The sequence below is a fragment of the Eumetopias jubatus genome, unplaced genomic scaffold (assembly GCF_037043125.1).
Source record: "Eumetopias jubatus isolate StellerSeaLion01/CBP00866 unplaced genomic scaffold, mEumJub1_p1.0 scaffold_1, whole genome shotgun sequence".
Lineage (NCBI taxonomy): Eukaryota > Metazoa > Chordata > Mammalia > Carnivora > Otariidae > Eumetopias > Eumetopias jubatus.
This window is the reverse complement of record NW_028274807.1, coordinates 154,342,503-154,359,658: the sequence shown is the minus strand read 5'-3', so window position 1 is coordinate 154,359,658 and position 17,156 is coordinate 154,342,503. Positions and strand designations below refer to the sequence as shown.

The 17,156-nt window shown below is 43.8% G+C and overlaps 1 protein-coding gene across 5 annotated transcripts in view; it reads left to right on the top strand.

Moving 5' to 3' along the window:
• The first annotated feature begins 1,873 nt into the window (after positions 1-1,873).
• Positions 1,874-17,156, top strand: part of UBP1 (upstream binding protein 1) — a 54,937-nt gene continuing 39,654 nt past the window's right edge. The window contains exon 1 of one of the 5 annotated variants that reach the window (XM_028107149.2): positions 1,874-2,220. In XM_028107149.2, coding sequence (XP_027962950.1) covers positions 2,108-2,220 — 113 coding nt within the window. In that variant the 5' untranslated portion in view covers positions 1,874-2,107. The remainder of the gene's footprint in view (positions 2,221-17,156) is intronic. The other 4 variants (XM_088026794.1, XM_088026795.1, XM_028107147.2 and 1 more) reach the window with 4 other exon arrangements.

The following is a 17,156-nucleotide window of genomic DNA, read 5'->3' as shown; positions in this document are numbered from 1 at the left end:
ATTTGTGGCCAGATGGTGGATTTTGGAAGTTTTAAAATATGGCCCCCCCAAACTATTTAACTTTCCTCCCAACAATTTTATTCTATGGCTGCTTCACTAATACAGTACAGAATAAAGAGTCTGTGTCAGTTTCTGGTCCCAGGCCTTCAGTGTTAAAGAAAAAAATATTCAGTGTCACTTGTTAAAAATGGCAAGACAGACTTTACTCAGGACCATTACAATAGGTATTAAGGTTCACACCGACACAATTTTGCAGTGGAGATTAGGCTCAACTCCAAATACAGCATGGCTAAGTGGGACTCTGGAGCCAAGGAGCAGGTTGGGGGTGAGTGAATGTAAAGTTACTATGAAGAAATTACTAGGAGGTAAGGCGGGGTTGTTGTGGCAGAAGTACCTAACAGGATTCTTTTGAAGGCCCGCCAGGGTGATCAGACATCACTTGGGGGATGGCTGAGGCTAAGGGACCTGAGCAGATAAGGAGGTAGAGGGTTCTTGCTAAAACTGAATTTTACAAGAAAGTGCACAGACGGGTCTAGGAGAAGGTTTGGAGTCTGACTAAAGTTTGGTCAAGCAAAGAATCTTTGTCATTAAGAAACCAGTAATTTCCACTTCCTGTTGTTTGAGACACTTGCTTTAGGAACCCAGCTGCCTCGCTGACAGGAAGTTAAGACGACACGAGAGGCCATTGTGTAGGCATTCCAGCAACCCCAATTGAGGTTCCAGTGGATAGCCAACATCAAGCAATAAAACACGTTGAGTGGGGAAGCCCTTGAGATGACTTTAGCCCCAGCCATGCCACTCCACCCACAGGAGAGACCCTGAACGAGAACCATCTAGCTAAGCCCAGTGAACCTCCAGAACCATGAGCGATGACAATAACATGACTGCTGGATGTTACTGTGACTGAAACCCCAGCTTAACCCAGGCTCGCCATTATGCTCACTGCAATCTGCAATTGGGAGACAGCCGGAACCCTTTACAGGAACGTTGATTGGCCTACACTCACGTCAATCAAGATTTTCTGCCCAATAGGCTTTTCAGCCCCCAGGCACCCCCCCGCCCCCAACCGATCTTTCCATCTGTAGTTTCGACAAAACCCAGAGACTGGAAAGACCACAAGGGAGCAAAGCCCATCCAAGGAGCGGCGTTTAAGGGCGGCTTCCTCGGGTGCGGTCCAATGAACTCTTTCTTTTGGCAGCCAATTCCGTCCTCGAGACCGCCCAAGAGGAAGAACGTTTTGATTGGTTGTTTAGTACGGGGGCACAGAGACTCACGGGAGCCTCGACCAAGCACTTGCCATTATTGTCCAGCTCGCCTGTCAATCAGCTCGCCTTTCTAGAAGGGCGGAAACTGGCTGCCCAGCGGGCACCACCTCTTTTTGGGCTGGCGTGCGGGGAGGCGGTGGGCCGCAGGGGCTGCGAATCTGCCGCGTGGGCGGGGCCGCGCTACCCGGCCTGAACAGTTTCTCGGTCCTGCAGCGCCGGGAGTTCCCCAAAGCGCCAGGCCGAGCGGGGCGGGCCCGGGCGAGTGGCGAAAACCGGGGTGGGGGCGGGGCCGGGGCGGGGCCGGAGGAGGCGGAAGCGGCGAGAGAGCTCAGGCCGCAGCCATATAGGAGCCTGCGTCCGGGCCCGCGGAGCGGCGGCGGCGGGGTTGGCCGGGGTGGCGGGGCGCTAGTACCTGGGCGGGTGGGCCGAGGGCCGGGGTCGAGACCGGGGATCGGGTGACTGGCGGGCTGAGCTCCCGCCCCCGGGCAGTGCCGGGGAGGATGCGTCCGGAGGCTCCGGGGCGGGGCGGGCGGCGGCGGCTGCAGCGCTAGCGGCGCAGGGGGTGGGCGGCGGCGGCGGTATGAGGCGCGGGGCCGGCGCCCGCGGGAGGGAGGCGCTGCCGGCTGCCCGGCCGCTCCCGCTGCAGCTGCTCGCCGGGCTCGCCGTGCCCTGCTTGCGGGGCCCCGGACGCTCTCGCCCCGGCCGCCGCCCGGGCCGCCTGTGGTGACCATCCGCCGCGCCGCCCGAGGCTTCACCCGCGCCCTCCCCCAGGGCGCGCCCGCGGAGCTCCGGCCCCATCGCCTGCTCGCGGAGGCCGCACCGGGCGGCGGCGAGGCCGGAAGATGGCCTGGGTGCTCAAGATGGACGAGGTGATCGAGTCCGGGCTGGTGCACGACTTCGACGCCAGCCTCTCGGGCATCGGGCAGGAGCTGGGTGCCGGCGCCTACAGCATGAGGTACCGGGCGCCCCGGGCCGGGCGGGCGGAAGCTCCGTTTTCCTTGGGGAAGGCCTGCACGACCCAGAGCCTCTGCCAGGCGCGGCTGCGCCCAGCAGTGCCCGGGCCCTGCCGCGTGGCCGTCGGGCCCAGGGAGCCCCGCGGGCGTCTGTCCACCCGGGTGGCGGGCGTGGGAGGGCAGCCCTGCAAGACGCCCCGGGAACTGCCTCTGAGGGCTTCATTTTTGCTGTAAAACTGGCCGGCTGTTGGGATGACTTGGGTTGGTGGGGGAAGGGGCTTCCTTTTCCTTGCAAGTGATTTATAAGCCCCTTGGAGCTGAAATAGAGTGTACGAAACGGTAGAACTTGTATTGGGAAAATACTCTCCAAGGTTTTGGTTATCAGTTCCTATTCTGTTCCACATTGTAGTCTTTCCTGGTAGCAAATTTTAATCACTTGCTGTTACAATAGTAATTATATCATAAGTGAAAGTAGACGCAGGGGAAAAAAGCACCTTAGTGATGTTTTTTGATTGTTTCAAAGTGAAATTTTTCGTTTTGGGGACCATCCTCTTAGGCTCTTTTCTTTTGAGGAAGGCTTTAAGATGCAGTGATTGCACAACAAACAATAGTTTGTTTAGTCTCCGCTGCCTGTACCAGCAGCCATTCATTTTGTTTAATTTTGAAGGTTGAAACACATCAGAGCTTAGTCTCTGGCCTTTATCCTGAAGAATGCTGTGTTGGGGGTTTTTGTTTTGTTTTGTTTTTGTTTTTAACTTGTCAGTTTGGTGGTTTTTTATTTTTATTTTTAGCAGTATATTGAAATATGGTGTATGCACTATAAGTTCACCTGATTAAGGTGTACAATTCCGTACTTTGGCAGCTTTTTGTTAAGGCGAATTGAGATTTTTCTAAATGTGTTCTTTAATGCCTGATGTCTTTGAAGTGCTGTCCAGTCTCCCAGTAGCTTTCATACATCTCACTGCTGCTCTCGGGGAGGACAGAGAGCATAAATGTCCTGAAGAGAGACTTAGGGGTCCGAGCAGGCCTGGAATGGTGGGGGCTGCTCCCTGAAGAAATTGAGCTTTTATATCTTAAAGGGGAAACTCTGGGCAATAAAGAACTCTCAGGAGGAGATGTTTCTTAAGAGTGTGGAAGTGTGTGGAGGAAACCAGATTCTGACCCTGATTAGGTATGTGCTCCTCTCCCTGAACTTGGCACTTGGTCTCCGCAGTTGTGCAACTTGAGGGCTCTGGATAAAGTGACTTATTTTCTAGAACAACTGTCTCAGTTGAAGAAATTGATCTATTGAAAGTCATAGGGTCACCCCACACAGTACTAGAGACAGTGATTTCCTAGTTAAAACACAGGCCTCGAGTGCCATGCTGCTCCTTGAGACCAGTTAAGGTACATGAAGGGAATTTAGTGTTTTCAACTGAAAAGTTGCTTCTCACTTCTCAGTTATGGTAAAATGAAAGTTTGCTGCCAAGAACTTTGCTTATTAGGGTTATTTTGAGGTTTTACTGTTTTCCTAGAGTTTTATTTGTTTTAGTGACTCAGCCAGCTAATGAACTTTTGTCTATGGTTTAGTCTGTGAAAAAGAAAATCATGATTTTAACCTTTCCCTGACCTTGTTCTTAAAATAATGTCTGACATCTTTATGATTACAGGTCTTTTACAACACTTGCCATGGGGAAACTTTCCATTAAATGTTTTTGGTTATTGCTTACATGGTGTGTCATTTAATCTAAAATTTCAGGTATTTTTGAAGGCAAGTACCAGTTTTTAAGGAGTTTACTTAGGTTTTGTTTTGTTTTTTCCCGTATTTAATTGGGTCCTCAGAACTGAGGAGCTGATGAGACTACTTGCTTGCTTCTTGCAAATTCAAGGCCCTTTATTTGAAATTCAAACTTGGGCAGTTCGAAAGTGGACTTGATATGAACTAAGTCTGAAGAAGGCTTTAGGCTGTTGGAGGCTTCCTTTGATTGCACTTCCCGGCTTGGACCTAGAGTCCTAAGAAGGCTAGATCTTAGGAGCCTGGTATCTATCTTCTGTATGGGCAGGCAGTCTCTTTTCATCTGGCATCAAATGGGACGTAAGGCTATTGATTCTTATCTTTCTCTTTGATTTCTTTCTTAAGTTCAAGAAGTAAACTCAGGGTGCTATATTTGAAATTATTGGAAAAGTGACTTCTTAAATGAAAAGCTGCCTACAAAGTAAATTTTTTTGAATTCCAAAGTAAAGTGAAGTATGCTTATTATATTTGCTCTCTGGATGGCTTAAACCATCCATTTTTATTTTTATTTTTTTAAAAAGATTTTATTTATCTGATAGAGAGCACAAGCAGGGGGAGCAGCAGAGGGAGAGGGAGAAGCTGGCTCTCTACTGAGCAGGGAGCCCTCCTCCATTTCAGGACCTGGGGATCATGATCTGAGCCGAAGGCAGACACTTAACTGACTGAGCCACTCAGGAGCCCCTTAAACTATCCATTTTTAAAGACTTTTTAAGAAAATGGGGGGAAATGCCTTGTAAGAAAGATGGTTTTTCTCAGTAGTCTGACTTAAAAATGTGTTTGCATTAGGGCGCCTGGCTGCCTCGGTAGAGCATGTGCCTCTTAATCTCAGGGTCGTGAGTTCAAGCCCCATGTTAGGCATGGAGCCTACTTTAAAAAAACAAAAACAAAAAACAAAACTATTTGCGTTAAACAATGCCGGCTGATAGTATTGGGTGTGTCGTGGCAAATTTCTGATACTGCCTTTGCTTCTTCCCCTCCTTTTTTTCTTCTTGACTCTTTCGTTTTCTCTCTGTCTCTGTCTCCCCTCCCCCCTCCCGCCCCTGCCTTCTCCCTCCCCGCTTCTGTGTGTACTGGTATACCACATTTGTATGTGAGGTATGAGCTACTGCAGATTCTGTTTGAAATGAGGCAGGTCATAAATGTTTTTCAGAATCTTAGTTACCATATCAAGATTCTACTAGAGACGGGTGAAGAGACCTTAGAGACTTCTAAACCAATCCTTTTATTTTAAGTGAGTAAACTGAAGCCCATAGATGTTAACAGTGTTGGTCCAGGTGACCTGTTAGTGGCACTACCATTCCAAATGAAGGCTAAGCTTCCCCTCACTGAAGGAAGGCTGAAACCCATTGTAACTTGAAATCTGGGTCATTCATGTTTTCTGAAGTAAGGGACAGATAACTAAATGACCTTTAGAAAGTAGCTCATTAAAACTTTCTTGAGAAGGTCTTTTGGGCCACCTGGTAATTTTCTTTCCATCTTACTATTTACATGAAATTTATAATCTGTAACAACTTAATTTTTAGGACTTAGGAAGTACCGTGACCTCTTTAGATTACTCATAAAATATTAAATTATTACTTTACAGAAGGCAATTCGTCTTGTTGCCGCATAGACTGGGGAGACCTCGGGTTGTGAGGCTTTTGACCCAGCTTGTCCAAATGATGTCACCAGAGGCTCTTGATCTCATCAGGAGAAAGACTTCAAGGACAGACACAACACAGCAGTACAAGCAGGAAAGTTTATTAAAGCAAAAGTATGCTCTCAAAATGCGAATGCTGGCGGGCTCCAGGGACAGTGGGAGAGTGGTGTCCACTAGGGTTTGGATTTTTATCCACGCCCATTGTGGAGCCCAACGCGGGACTTGAACTCACGACCCTAAGATCAAGACCCTGAGATCAAGACCTGAGCTGAGATCAAGAGTTGGATGCTTAACCAGTTGAGCCACCCAGGTGCCCCTGGGTTTCTGTCTTTTAACAGTTGTTAACAAGGGGGTGCAATCTTCACTACTTGAGGAACGGATTTCTTGGAAGCATAGCCTTTTCTTCCTTATTTGGTCAGGGGTTTCCTGTCATGGCACCTATAGGGAGGAGATTTTAGCTATGGTAATGTAGTGTAATAAAGGAATAATGTGAACCTTGACCTACTTTGTCAGCCATCTTGGACCTGTCTGGTTTGGTCCAGTTTCTTGTGGTTTTGTTTTTGAGTGCTGCCAGGACAGGCCTCTGACTTCCTCATAGTTGGCAGTGACTTCCTGTATGCTGGCTTGCAGGCATCCTATTAGAACCTAACTAACTGCCTACTCTGAAACCATCGTAGTTGTTTTCCGGGAAATGATCGGCTCACTTTGTTCATTTTTGAGGAAGTTTCTGTCACATACCCAGATCTGAATAATCATAGTTTAGTTTTTCTTTCAAGTTAAAGTGATATTCTGTGAGAGAAACTGCTCGTTCAGCCTGCAAATCAACATGGTGGCGTAAAAGCTTTCCTTGAAACAACCATTGCACTTCGGTGTGCAGCAGAAATATACCTACCCAAGAACCAATATATACTAAAATTAATAATTTTTATGCAGGGGCGCCTGGGTGGCTCAGTTGGTTAAGCGACTGCCTTCGGCTCGGGTCATGATCCTGGAGTCCCGGGATCGAGTCCCACATCGGGCTCCCTGCTCAGCGGGGGGTCTGCTTCTCCCTCTGACCCTCTTCCCTCTCATGCTCTCTGTCTCTCATTCTCTCTCTCTCAAATAAATAAATAAAATCTTTAAAAAAAAAAATAATTTTTATGCAGTGACCACCACTGCCTTGATTTGGGTACAGTTTGGTGCCACTGCCTTGATTCATGCTAAGGCCCCAGCAGTTCTAATCACCATTGGTTGAGTGCAAATGTCATCAAAGTGAAAAAGGCAAATCATGTTTTAGTATTGTTCTGAAAATAGGTTTGACCTCCCGAACCCCCTGAAAGAGTCTGTTTCCTCAGGATACCACAAATTACACTTTTGAGAATCTCTGGTTTAACGTGTGCCACAGTTTAGATACTTAAAATGTTTTCTTCTAAATTAAAGTAAACCCATTATTAAAGCTCAGAGAAGTTAAGTAGCCTGCCACAATGTCACTCAACAAATGGTGGAGCTGGAATTTGAAGCTCTAGAGCTAGGGTATGGCTTCTACTTCTTTCCATTGCACCCTTTGGCTGCCTACCAATTAGTAGAGAGGTCTTCTCAAGGTAGTAGAGAGGTCTTCTCAAGGTAGTAGAGAGGTCTTCTCAAGGTAGTAGAGCATGATCTTTCTGGATAGGAGAAAAATCAGCCAGTAAGGCTATATGTATTTTTTCTTTGTTTTGTTGTATCTTGCTTTTTTTTTTCCCTCCAGGACCTTGCTGAATTTAAGAGTTCTCCCCCCCACTTTTTAAAGATTTTATTTATTTATTTGACAGAGAGAGAGCACAAACGGGGAGTGGGAGAGGGAGAAGTAGGTTCCCTGCTGAGTAGGGAGCCACATGCAGGACTTGATCCCAGGACCCTGAGATCATGACCCAAGCTGAAAGCAGATGCTTAACCGACTGAGCCACCCAGGCACCCCTGAACTTAATAGTTCTAATAATTTGTAGGATCTCAGACTTTCTAGTTAGACAATAGCTTTAAATAATGGTAGATTTATTTCTTCCTATATGATCTTTACATTTCATTTTCTTGCTTTAGTGTGTTGGCTAGGGCTTCACTGCAGTGTTATTTAGAACCACTAGAAACTTGAGTTTTTAGTCTTCTTACTGATTTTAGAGAATGTTCCCAAAGTTTCATAAATAGGTTATCTTTATTCCTAAATGAGATTGGTCCTCAATTTTCTTTTCTTCCTGTTTATTTTTTTAAAACATCAAAGCTGTATTAGTGTCAAGTGAGTTGGATAGCTTGCTCTTTTTATGGGCTAAAAAGTTTTATTTATGTATTTATATGTGTGTGTGTATATATATATACATATATACATATATATACACATATATACATATATATACATATGTATATATACATATGTATATATATGTATATAGGCTCTACGCTTAACATGGGGCTTGAAGCCACAACCTTGCGATCAAGAGTTGTGTACTCTGTGGACTGAGTCAGCCAGGTGTCCCTAAACAGTTTTTTTATGAGATGAGACTTAACTGTTTGTTCAAGATTTTGTAAAGCTCACCTGGAATACAGCCTGGATTTGGTGATTTTAACTTTTTATGCACGAGTAGGTGTTTGACTGCACCTGTAATTGATTTAACAGACATAGGAATATTCAGAATTTATGTATGTTAGCCAGTTGTGGTAATTTTATTTATTTATTTATTTTTTAAAGATTTTATTTATTTATTCATGAGAGACAGAGCGAGAGAGAGAGAGAGAGAGAGAGAGAGGCAGAGGGAGAAGCAGGCTCCCAAGGAGCAGGGAGCCCGATGCGGGACTCGATACCAGGACCCTGGGATCATGACCTGAGCTGAAGGCAGACGCTTAACCATCTGAGCCACCCAGGCGCCCAGTTGTGGTAATTTTAAATTTCATAGAAAATTGCTCTAAGTTTTCAGATTTTTTTAAAGAAGATCTCTACAATATTTGTGATTGTTCCCTTTTACTTTATGTGCTACTATTGTCTTTTCCTTCTTTTGTGACCTATTTCAGAGGTTTGTCTGTATCTTCAGTGCTTCTCAAGAACCAAATTTTGGCTTTATTTTTCTTTTCTGTTGGATTTTCTATTTTACTTTTGTGGTCATTTTTTTCTCACTTTCTTGCTTGCTCTTGTTATTTTCCAACTTCGTTGGTTGGATGCTTTTTCCTCCTTAGTTTTTGGTGTTTGTTTTCTAATAGATGCATTTTAAAGCTATATATTCAGCTAAGTCTGTCGGAGGATTTGAAGACGACACCTTTTTCTTCATTCAGTTCTGTTGTTTTCTTTTTTATTTTCTTTCTTGTTGTAGTTCTTCATATATCCTGGACACTACCCTTTGATCATGCATATATGTCATAAATACCTTACCTCTGTGACTTGCCTTTCCATTCTCTTTTTGGTGGCTTTTGAATGTTCTAGATTTTGATATGGTCACATTGACTAATCAATCAAACTTTTCACTTATAGTTAGTCCTTACTGTGAGGGTATAAGATATTCTTACAGTCTTCTCTAAAGATTTATTACTTTATAATTTCCTACCTAAGTATACAGTCTGTCTGGAATAATTTTTTTTCTTTTGGTATGGTATGAAGTAGGAGGCCAATTGCACTTTTCCCTGCTTGAAAAGACTTTTTACTCGAACCTCTTCACAATGCCATTCTGTTCTAAATCAACTGTCCAGAAGTGTGGTGTTCTGTTTCCAGATTCTGTATTCTCTCCTTGTGTTCCTGGGGAATACTCAACTAGATCATGCTTTGTCATTATACTCTTGGATTTGGTTTGTTAATTCTTAATTTGGGACTTTTGCCTCTATATTTATGGCTGAAACGAGCTTTTCATTTTCTTTTTTAGCTCTGTTTGTGGCTAGTTTTGACTTCAAAATTAGGCTCATAAAGTGAATCAAAGTATTTCTTCTCTTTCTGTTCTGTTGACTTTCTGCAAGAACTATCTTTGAAAGTTTTACAGAACTTGCCTATAAAACCATTCTAGGGCAGGAATTTTCCTTGGGGGAAAATTTTAACCACGATATCAGTCTCTGTAGGATTATTTTTAAAAGATTTTTATGTTTTGAAGAAAGTTTTTTTAAGATTTTATTTTTTTAAGTAATCTCTACACCCAACACAGGGCTTGAATATACAGCCCCAAGATCAAGAGTCAATCCTCCACCAGATGAGCCAGCCGTTGAAGGAAGTTTTGATAAGTTATCTTTCTAGGAAATTGTTCATCTTATCCATAGTTTCAAATGTATTGGCATAAAGGTAGTGATATTTTCATCTTTTTAGGATTTTTTAAATTTTATTTTCTTTATTTGAGAGAGAAAACAGTTTCAAATGTATTGGCATAAAGGTAGTGATATTTTCATCTTTTTAGGATTTTTTTAATTTTATTTTCTTTATTTGAGAGAGAAAACGAGTGGGGGGGAGAGGGATAAGTAGACTCCCTGCTGAGCAGGGAGCCTGATGCGGAGCTTGATCCCACGACTCTGGGATCCTGACCTGAGCCGGAGGCAGATGCTTAACCAACTGAGCCACGCAGGCACCCCTCATTTTTTTAGTTTTTATTAGTGATAGCTCCTTTTTTATTCATACTTACTTGTGCCTTTTCTTTTTGGTCTGTCTCTCCTAGGCATTCATATATATAATTTTTTAGGGCATATTGGACCAGACCCCAGACCTTTTGTGCCCTTAATATTTGTTTGTTTGTTTGTTAAGACTACAAGAAACTTGGGGCGCCTGGGTGGCTCAGTCGTTAAGCATCTGCCTTCGGCTCAGGTCATGATCCCAGGGTCCTGGGATGGAGCCCCGCATTGGGCTCCCTGCTCAGCAGGAAGCCTGCTTCTCCCTCCCTCACTCCCCCTGCTTGTGTTCCTTCTCTCACTGTGACTCCCTCTGTCAAATAAATAAATAAAATCTTTAAAAAAAACAAAAGACTACAAGAAACTCCAGTTTCAGGACACTGCTTTTCTCCTGCATTTTGGTCAGCACTGTGGCGCTGCACCCCATCAGTTCTTTTTTTTTTTTAAGATTTTACTTATTTGAGAGAACGTGCATGTGTGTACATGTGCGAGCACGAGCTGGGAAGAGGGAGGAGCAGACTCCCCTCAGAGCAGGGAGCCCGATGCGGGGCTCAATCCCAGGACCCGGGGATCAAGACCTGAGCCGAAGGCAGACGCTTAACCAACTGAGCCGCCCAGGTGTCCCCGCACCTCCTTATTCTTAGCCATCTCCCTTTTCTTACCGGTTCTGAACATCCTTCCACCTTGTCCTCTGGAATCCTCAGTCTGCCATCACATGGATTGAATTGTGTCCCCCCAAAAAGGTATATTGGAAGTCCTAACCCTCAGGACCTCAGAATGTGACCTTTTTTGAATAAGGTCTTTATAGGGGTAATCAAGTTAAAATGATATAATGAGGATGGGCACTGGTATCTTTATAAAAAGAAGACATTTGGGCACAGAGGGAAGACTAAGTGAAGACTTACAAGGGGAAGCTGGCCATGTGATTGGAGGGATGCATCCACAAGCCAGGGAGTGCAGAGGACTTCACCAAACACCAGAAGCTGAAGGAGAGGCCCAGACCCACTCTCCAGCATGCTTATTTCAGACTTCTGACCTCTATAGAGCTGAGAGATGTAAATTTCTGTTGCTTTAAGTTTTTGGTACTTTGTTAGGACAGCCTGAGGAAACTAACACAGGCAACTTTGTCTCTTAATGATATCTTCACCTTCCTGTTCTTTTGGAATGCTGGCTGTCCTCTCAGTATATACTTTTCCTCTGAAGCCCTACCAAGTGGTGGTAGTTCATTTCCACTCGCTTCCCACTGCCCGGAAGATGAGGGAAGAAGGATCCTCCTTACTTCTCACTGCTACTTTTAAGCTATTCTCCCTTTCTCCTTCCTTGTAAGACCCCCCCAACTTTGAATTTCATGTTAACCAAATATCAACCAGTCACCCAATTATTTCAGTCATCTCAGTGATTTCTGGGTCAGTCCTCGTTTTTAAAATTATAGGTCCTGGTTCGATATCACTATCTGATACTACTAAATTCTTGGTGATTTCCGAAGATATCTAAATGGGCCTTCCAGTAGCCTAACATTTCTGTTCCTTGTATCTTTCTTGCATTGGTATTATCTTCAGCTTCTCAATCCTTTGATCATATGTTAGACCTTGACATTTCCAATCATGTAACCCGTGTATAATCTCAAATTCAGGGTTCAGTGTTAACTACCACCTTCTACCCTTTCAGCTCACTCCCTCAGTACCTTCCTCTTGCTGTCATTTGGCCCAACTACAGTCCTTGATTGGACTCTGTTCGCCCTTTTTTTCTTTTCTTTTTTCTTCTTTTTTAAAGATTTATTTATTTAGTTAGTTAGTTTAGAGAGAGAGCACAAGCAGGGGAAGGGGGAGAGGGAGAGAAGCAGACTCCCCACTGAGTGCGGCTTAATCTCACAACCTTGAGATCATGACCTGAGCTGAAATAGAGTCAGAAGCTGAACCAACTGAGCCACCCAGGCACCCCATCACCCTCTTAACACCTTTTTTTTTTCTTCAGCCAGTTTTAATTTTCATGGTCAGTCGTTGTATTACTTCCTTACATATACCCTTGTTTCTCTTGCCCTCTCTGCTTTAGTCCCTTCCCATCTTTTTTATTTTAGCAAAACTGTAACCCTGATTAAATGTGATTTTTGACTTTTAAGTCACCTAAGCAGCTGAATGTGGTCTGGAAGAACATTGAATGGGTCTCACTTGAAGTTTACAGCCTCAGTGTTCCGGTGCATCCTTTTGCCATTGCCCCTGTGTTCTCATGGTGGCCTCATCCACTACTCCCCACCCCTGGCATTTGATGACTCCAGGACTCCTCGGACCCTTCCACCACTTCCTTCCCATTCCTGCTTTCCGCTGATTGAATCCCTTACTTGGTACTTCCTTCCACAGACTATACTGGCTTAGATGTTTTTCTTGATGTATTTAGGTGGGGATTTCTTTTATTTATCCTGCTTTGGTTATTTGAGCTTCTTGAATCAGTGCATTGGTATATTTCATCAGTTCTGGGACTTGCTTAGCCTTGATCTCAAATATTGCCTCCACAATATTTTTCCCTCTTCTGGAACTTCAGTGTAAAATCTCACTTTGTCCTTTCTTTCTCTTTTGCATTTTCCATCATTTCACTCTTTGCTGCCTTCTGAATAACTTACTTTTGCCTATATTCCAGTTTCCTTATTTACTCTACATTTCTGTCTGAGCTGTTACAGCTAAGTTCTTAATTTTAGCAATTTTATTTTCCAGTTCTAGAAGTTCTGTTTGGGGATGCCTGGGTGGCTCAGTCAGGTAAGTGTCTGCCCTCGGCTCAGGTCGTGATCCCAGGGTCCTGGGATTGAGCCCCACATCGGGCTCCCTGCTCGGCGGGGAGCCTGCTTCTCCTTCTCCCTCTGCTGTTCTCCCTGCTTGTGCTCGTTCTCTCTGTCAAATAAATAAATGGAATCTTTAAAAAAAATTTTTTAAAAGAAGTCCTGTTTGTTCCTTTTCAGTTTTGCTGTCCCTTAAAATTTCCTCTTCCTTGCGATCTTTTTGGGCTTGTCTTTTATTTTTTTAAACAAAGTAAGCATAATTTTATAGTATGAGTCCATTAATTCTAGCATCCGAATTCTTTGGGGGTATCCATCTGTGTCCAGTTAGGAAAATAGAAACCATTTAGATGTTTAGAGTAGAGAAAGATGTAATAAAGTATTTGCAAAGGTGCTGGAAGGGTTGGGGGGGGGCACTTGTTACCTGGTTGCTCCTGGGCTAGCTGCTGGAGGCATGGCTGCTAGAGCCCGGAAATTTCCTGTAGCTGCAGTCTGTGCGGTTTCCTGCCTGTCTTTTCCCACTCCCTTTTAATTCCCCACCACTGCTTCCCTTGTACAACTTAGCAAGACTCCAGCTGGCAACACGTCTTGTATGTGTAGTTTCAGACCTCGAACCCTCTGCAGCAGAGGCGGGAAAGAGCTGAATACCAACAGACCGATCTGGAACTGGGTGTATGCCATCTGTTGTTTTTGCTGTTGGTTCTTGCTCCCAGAGTCTTGTTTGTCTTTGTGTGCCTGGTTATTTTTGGGTACTGGCATTTCAGAATTACTTGTAATGATTTGAAGCCTTGAGAAACTTTTCATTTGCTTGTCAGATCCCTGGGAGCTCTACCTGTCGGGGATATGGGATTACAAAAACAACTGAATACTAGAACTTTCTTCAGGTTCAGCCTAGTAGAAATGATGATCTTAAATTACCGAGACACCTGGTCTTTCCTTTTAGTAATAATTGATTATTAGTGTTGCAGTTGGTTCATTAGTTCAGGAGGTATTTGAGACCCTTCTTTGTGCTAAATGCTGGGTGAGTCAATGAAGTGAAATTTGGGGAGATGGTTGTGTACTTCTGGGTGATACAGACTTAAGTCCTGTGTACTGTGAGAATGTGATTAGCTTTGTGGGTAGATAGAGCAGGACAAGGGAAGTTGGGGACATGGATGAGAGGACTGCAGTTGTCTGGCTGTCACTGTGAAGGTGACATTTAAATGAAGTGAACTAGGCAGACATTGGCAGAAGAGTGGAGCCAAACCCAGTGCCAGTGCAGATGCCTTGAAAAAGGCAGGGTGGGAGGCTGGTGTGGGGGGCAGGGGAAGTGAGGGCAAGTAGAAGAGGGGGAAAGGAGCAACGTGAGTGGGGCCTTGAAGGGACCCTAATTGAAAGTGAGCTGAGGGAGCAATTTCAAAGGAATGAAATGATCTGGCTTCTGTTTGAGGAGGATCACTGACTGCTGTGTTGATTGGAATGCACTTTCTAATGAAGTAAAAAATTAATTGGGATTTCAATAGCAAATGATTTTTTTTTTTAAGATTTTATTTTCAAGTAATCTCTACCCCCAACTTGGGGCTCAAACTTACAACCCAGAGATCGAGAGTTGCATGCTCTACTGACTGAGCCAGCCAGGCGCCTCTTTTTCTTGTCCTTTAAATGCTTACATATATAGGACATAAGAATATATATATTTTCGTATACCGTGGAACCATTTTGACCGTTATAGTTGTTTCTTCACGAAGAGAGTTGTTCTAAGTCTTATAGTACCACTTTTTTTTATACCAATGTATCCTTTTATTATAAACTTTAAAATGTTTTAATTTTCAACCAGTGGTTTTAGTATTATTTAGTATTCCACGCCTTAGAATCTCATTTTATAGCACTTTTCTTCCCCCAAACTCCAGTATAGTGCCCAGAATATCCCCTGGAATTCAAATTTGGTGGTCACCTGAAAAGTTTTATAGTTGCCACCAGGTTTTATGTCTGTGCCACTTAGGTGTCCCCTGGGCCGCATTGCTGAGAAGAGCCCTAGAGGAGGGCTGGGGACCGCCACTGACTGTGTTTCTCAGTTATACTTGTATGCTTAGAAGCATTTTGGCGGTTTCCAGGTATAAAGAGCAGAACTAGTGGGTAATTAGTCTCTGAATGATCAGTCTGATGCTTTAATAAGAGTATATGCAGGGAGGAGGGAATGCAATGCAGGCTTTCTCTCCCATCTCATTTATTTCAACATTTTGTTTTAAATTGAATTTAATTAAAATGGGCTAGCCAAATATCTTAGTTAATGGCTTGTAGGAATAAAAAAGGAAAATAAGCAATTCAGACAAACCCTTGCTATTAGTGTTGATATAGTAGTTATTCTTTGGATATATTTTTTAATTTTTGTTTTTTAATAAAGCCTTTTTTTTAATTTATTTGACAGAGAGACGAAGCAAGAGAGGGAACACAAGCAGGGGGAGTGGGAGAGGGAGAAGCAGGCTTCCCTCTGAGCAGGGAGCCTGATGTGGGGCTCGATCCTAGGACCCTGGGATCACGACCTGAGCCAAAGGTAGATGCTTAAGGACTGAGCTACCCAGGTGCCCTGGATATATTTTTTTAAAAGATGTATTTATTTTAGAGAGAGCGAGCGAGTGAGCAAGCACAGGGCGGGGGGCAGGGGGGAAGGAGCAGAGGGAGAGAGAGAGGATCTGGAGCAGACTCCCTGCTGAGTACGGCTTGATCTCACAACCTGAGATCATGACCTGAGCCGAAATCAAGAGTTCATAGCTTAACCAACTGAGCCACCCAGGCACCCCTAATTTGGATATTTTGTTATTATTTTACTTTTTCCTGAGGAATGAGCATAGAAACATTAACAAGATACAAATGTATAGGTCAGTGATTTATCTCAAAAACAAATGCCTATAACTCATAGATTAATGGTGGGAATGTAAAATGGTGCAGCTGCTTTGGAAAGCCATTTGGCAATTCCTCAAAAAGTTAAACAGAGTAATCATATAACCTAGCCATTCTACTCCTAGGTTTATATCCAAGGGAATTAAACATATGTCTACATGAAAAGCAACTGTTCATAGCAGCATTATTCATAATAGCTAAAAAATGGAAACAACCCCGATGTCCCAGAGTGGATAAACAACAGTGTGGTCTGTCCATACATAAGGGAATATCATTCATCCCCAAAAAGGAGTGATGAAGTGCTGATACATGCTCAGCAGGGGTGGACGTTGAAAACATTAAGTAAAAGAAGGCCATGTGATTCTTCTGCATTAAATGTTCAGAATAGGTAAATGCATAGAGACAAAGTAGATCACTGCCAAGACTAGGGGTAGGGTCAGGAGATAAGGCTGGGGAATGACTGCTAACGGGTGTGAGATTTCCTTTTGAGGTGATGAAAATGTTCTGGGATTAGAGAGTTGTGATAACTGCACAATTCTGTTAATAATACCAAAACCCATTGAATTGCACACTTTAAAAGGGTGAATTTTTATGGATTGTAAATTATATTCTCAGCTGTTCTTGTAACAAAACAAAATAATACATCTGTGTGTGTTTGGGTTAACAGAGAATATAGACCGTACCCCAGAAGCCCTCCCCCCACCCATGTCCCTTCCAATCAATGCCCCAAGTTATTCTTGGGGGGAAAAAATAGCAGCTGTTTCTACTGCTGCTGTTCGCTTCTCAGAAGAAGCCATTGTCTTAGACTAAGCATGAAGCTTTATGCTCTCAGCGTTTGCCAGGCCTTGCAGGGCACATTTTGTAGTGTACCATTTTAATCAAATGCTGCTCTGTGATTTTATGGTACCTCTGGACCGACCTTTCAAAACAGGTAGCTATGCACTCTTGCTTTTTAAGATTTTTTAAAAAAATTTCAGAGAGAGAGAGAGAGCATGAGGGGGGGAGGGTCAGAGGAAGAAGCAGACTCCCCGCTTCTTCCGTAGGGAACCCAGTGGGGGACTCCATCCCAGGACCCTGGGATCATGACCTGAGCTAAAGGCAGACGCCTAACCGACTGAGCCACCCAGGCGCCCAACTTGCTCTTTTTAAAATAGAAATGATATGGAGTTTAAAGAAGTAGCATATATATTATTAGATCTCTTGCTAAATCAGTAGCATGGACTTTATTAACTATGAAATACTTTTTATTTTATTTGCCTCATCATAGCTGCTCCCCCTTCTCCCCATACCCACAACT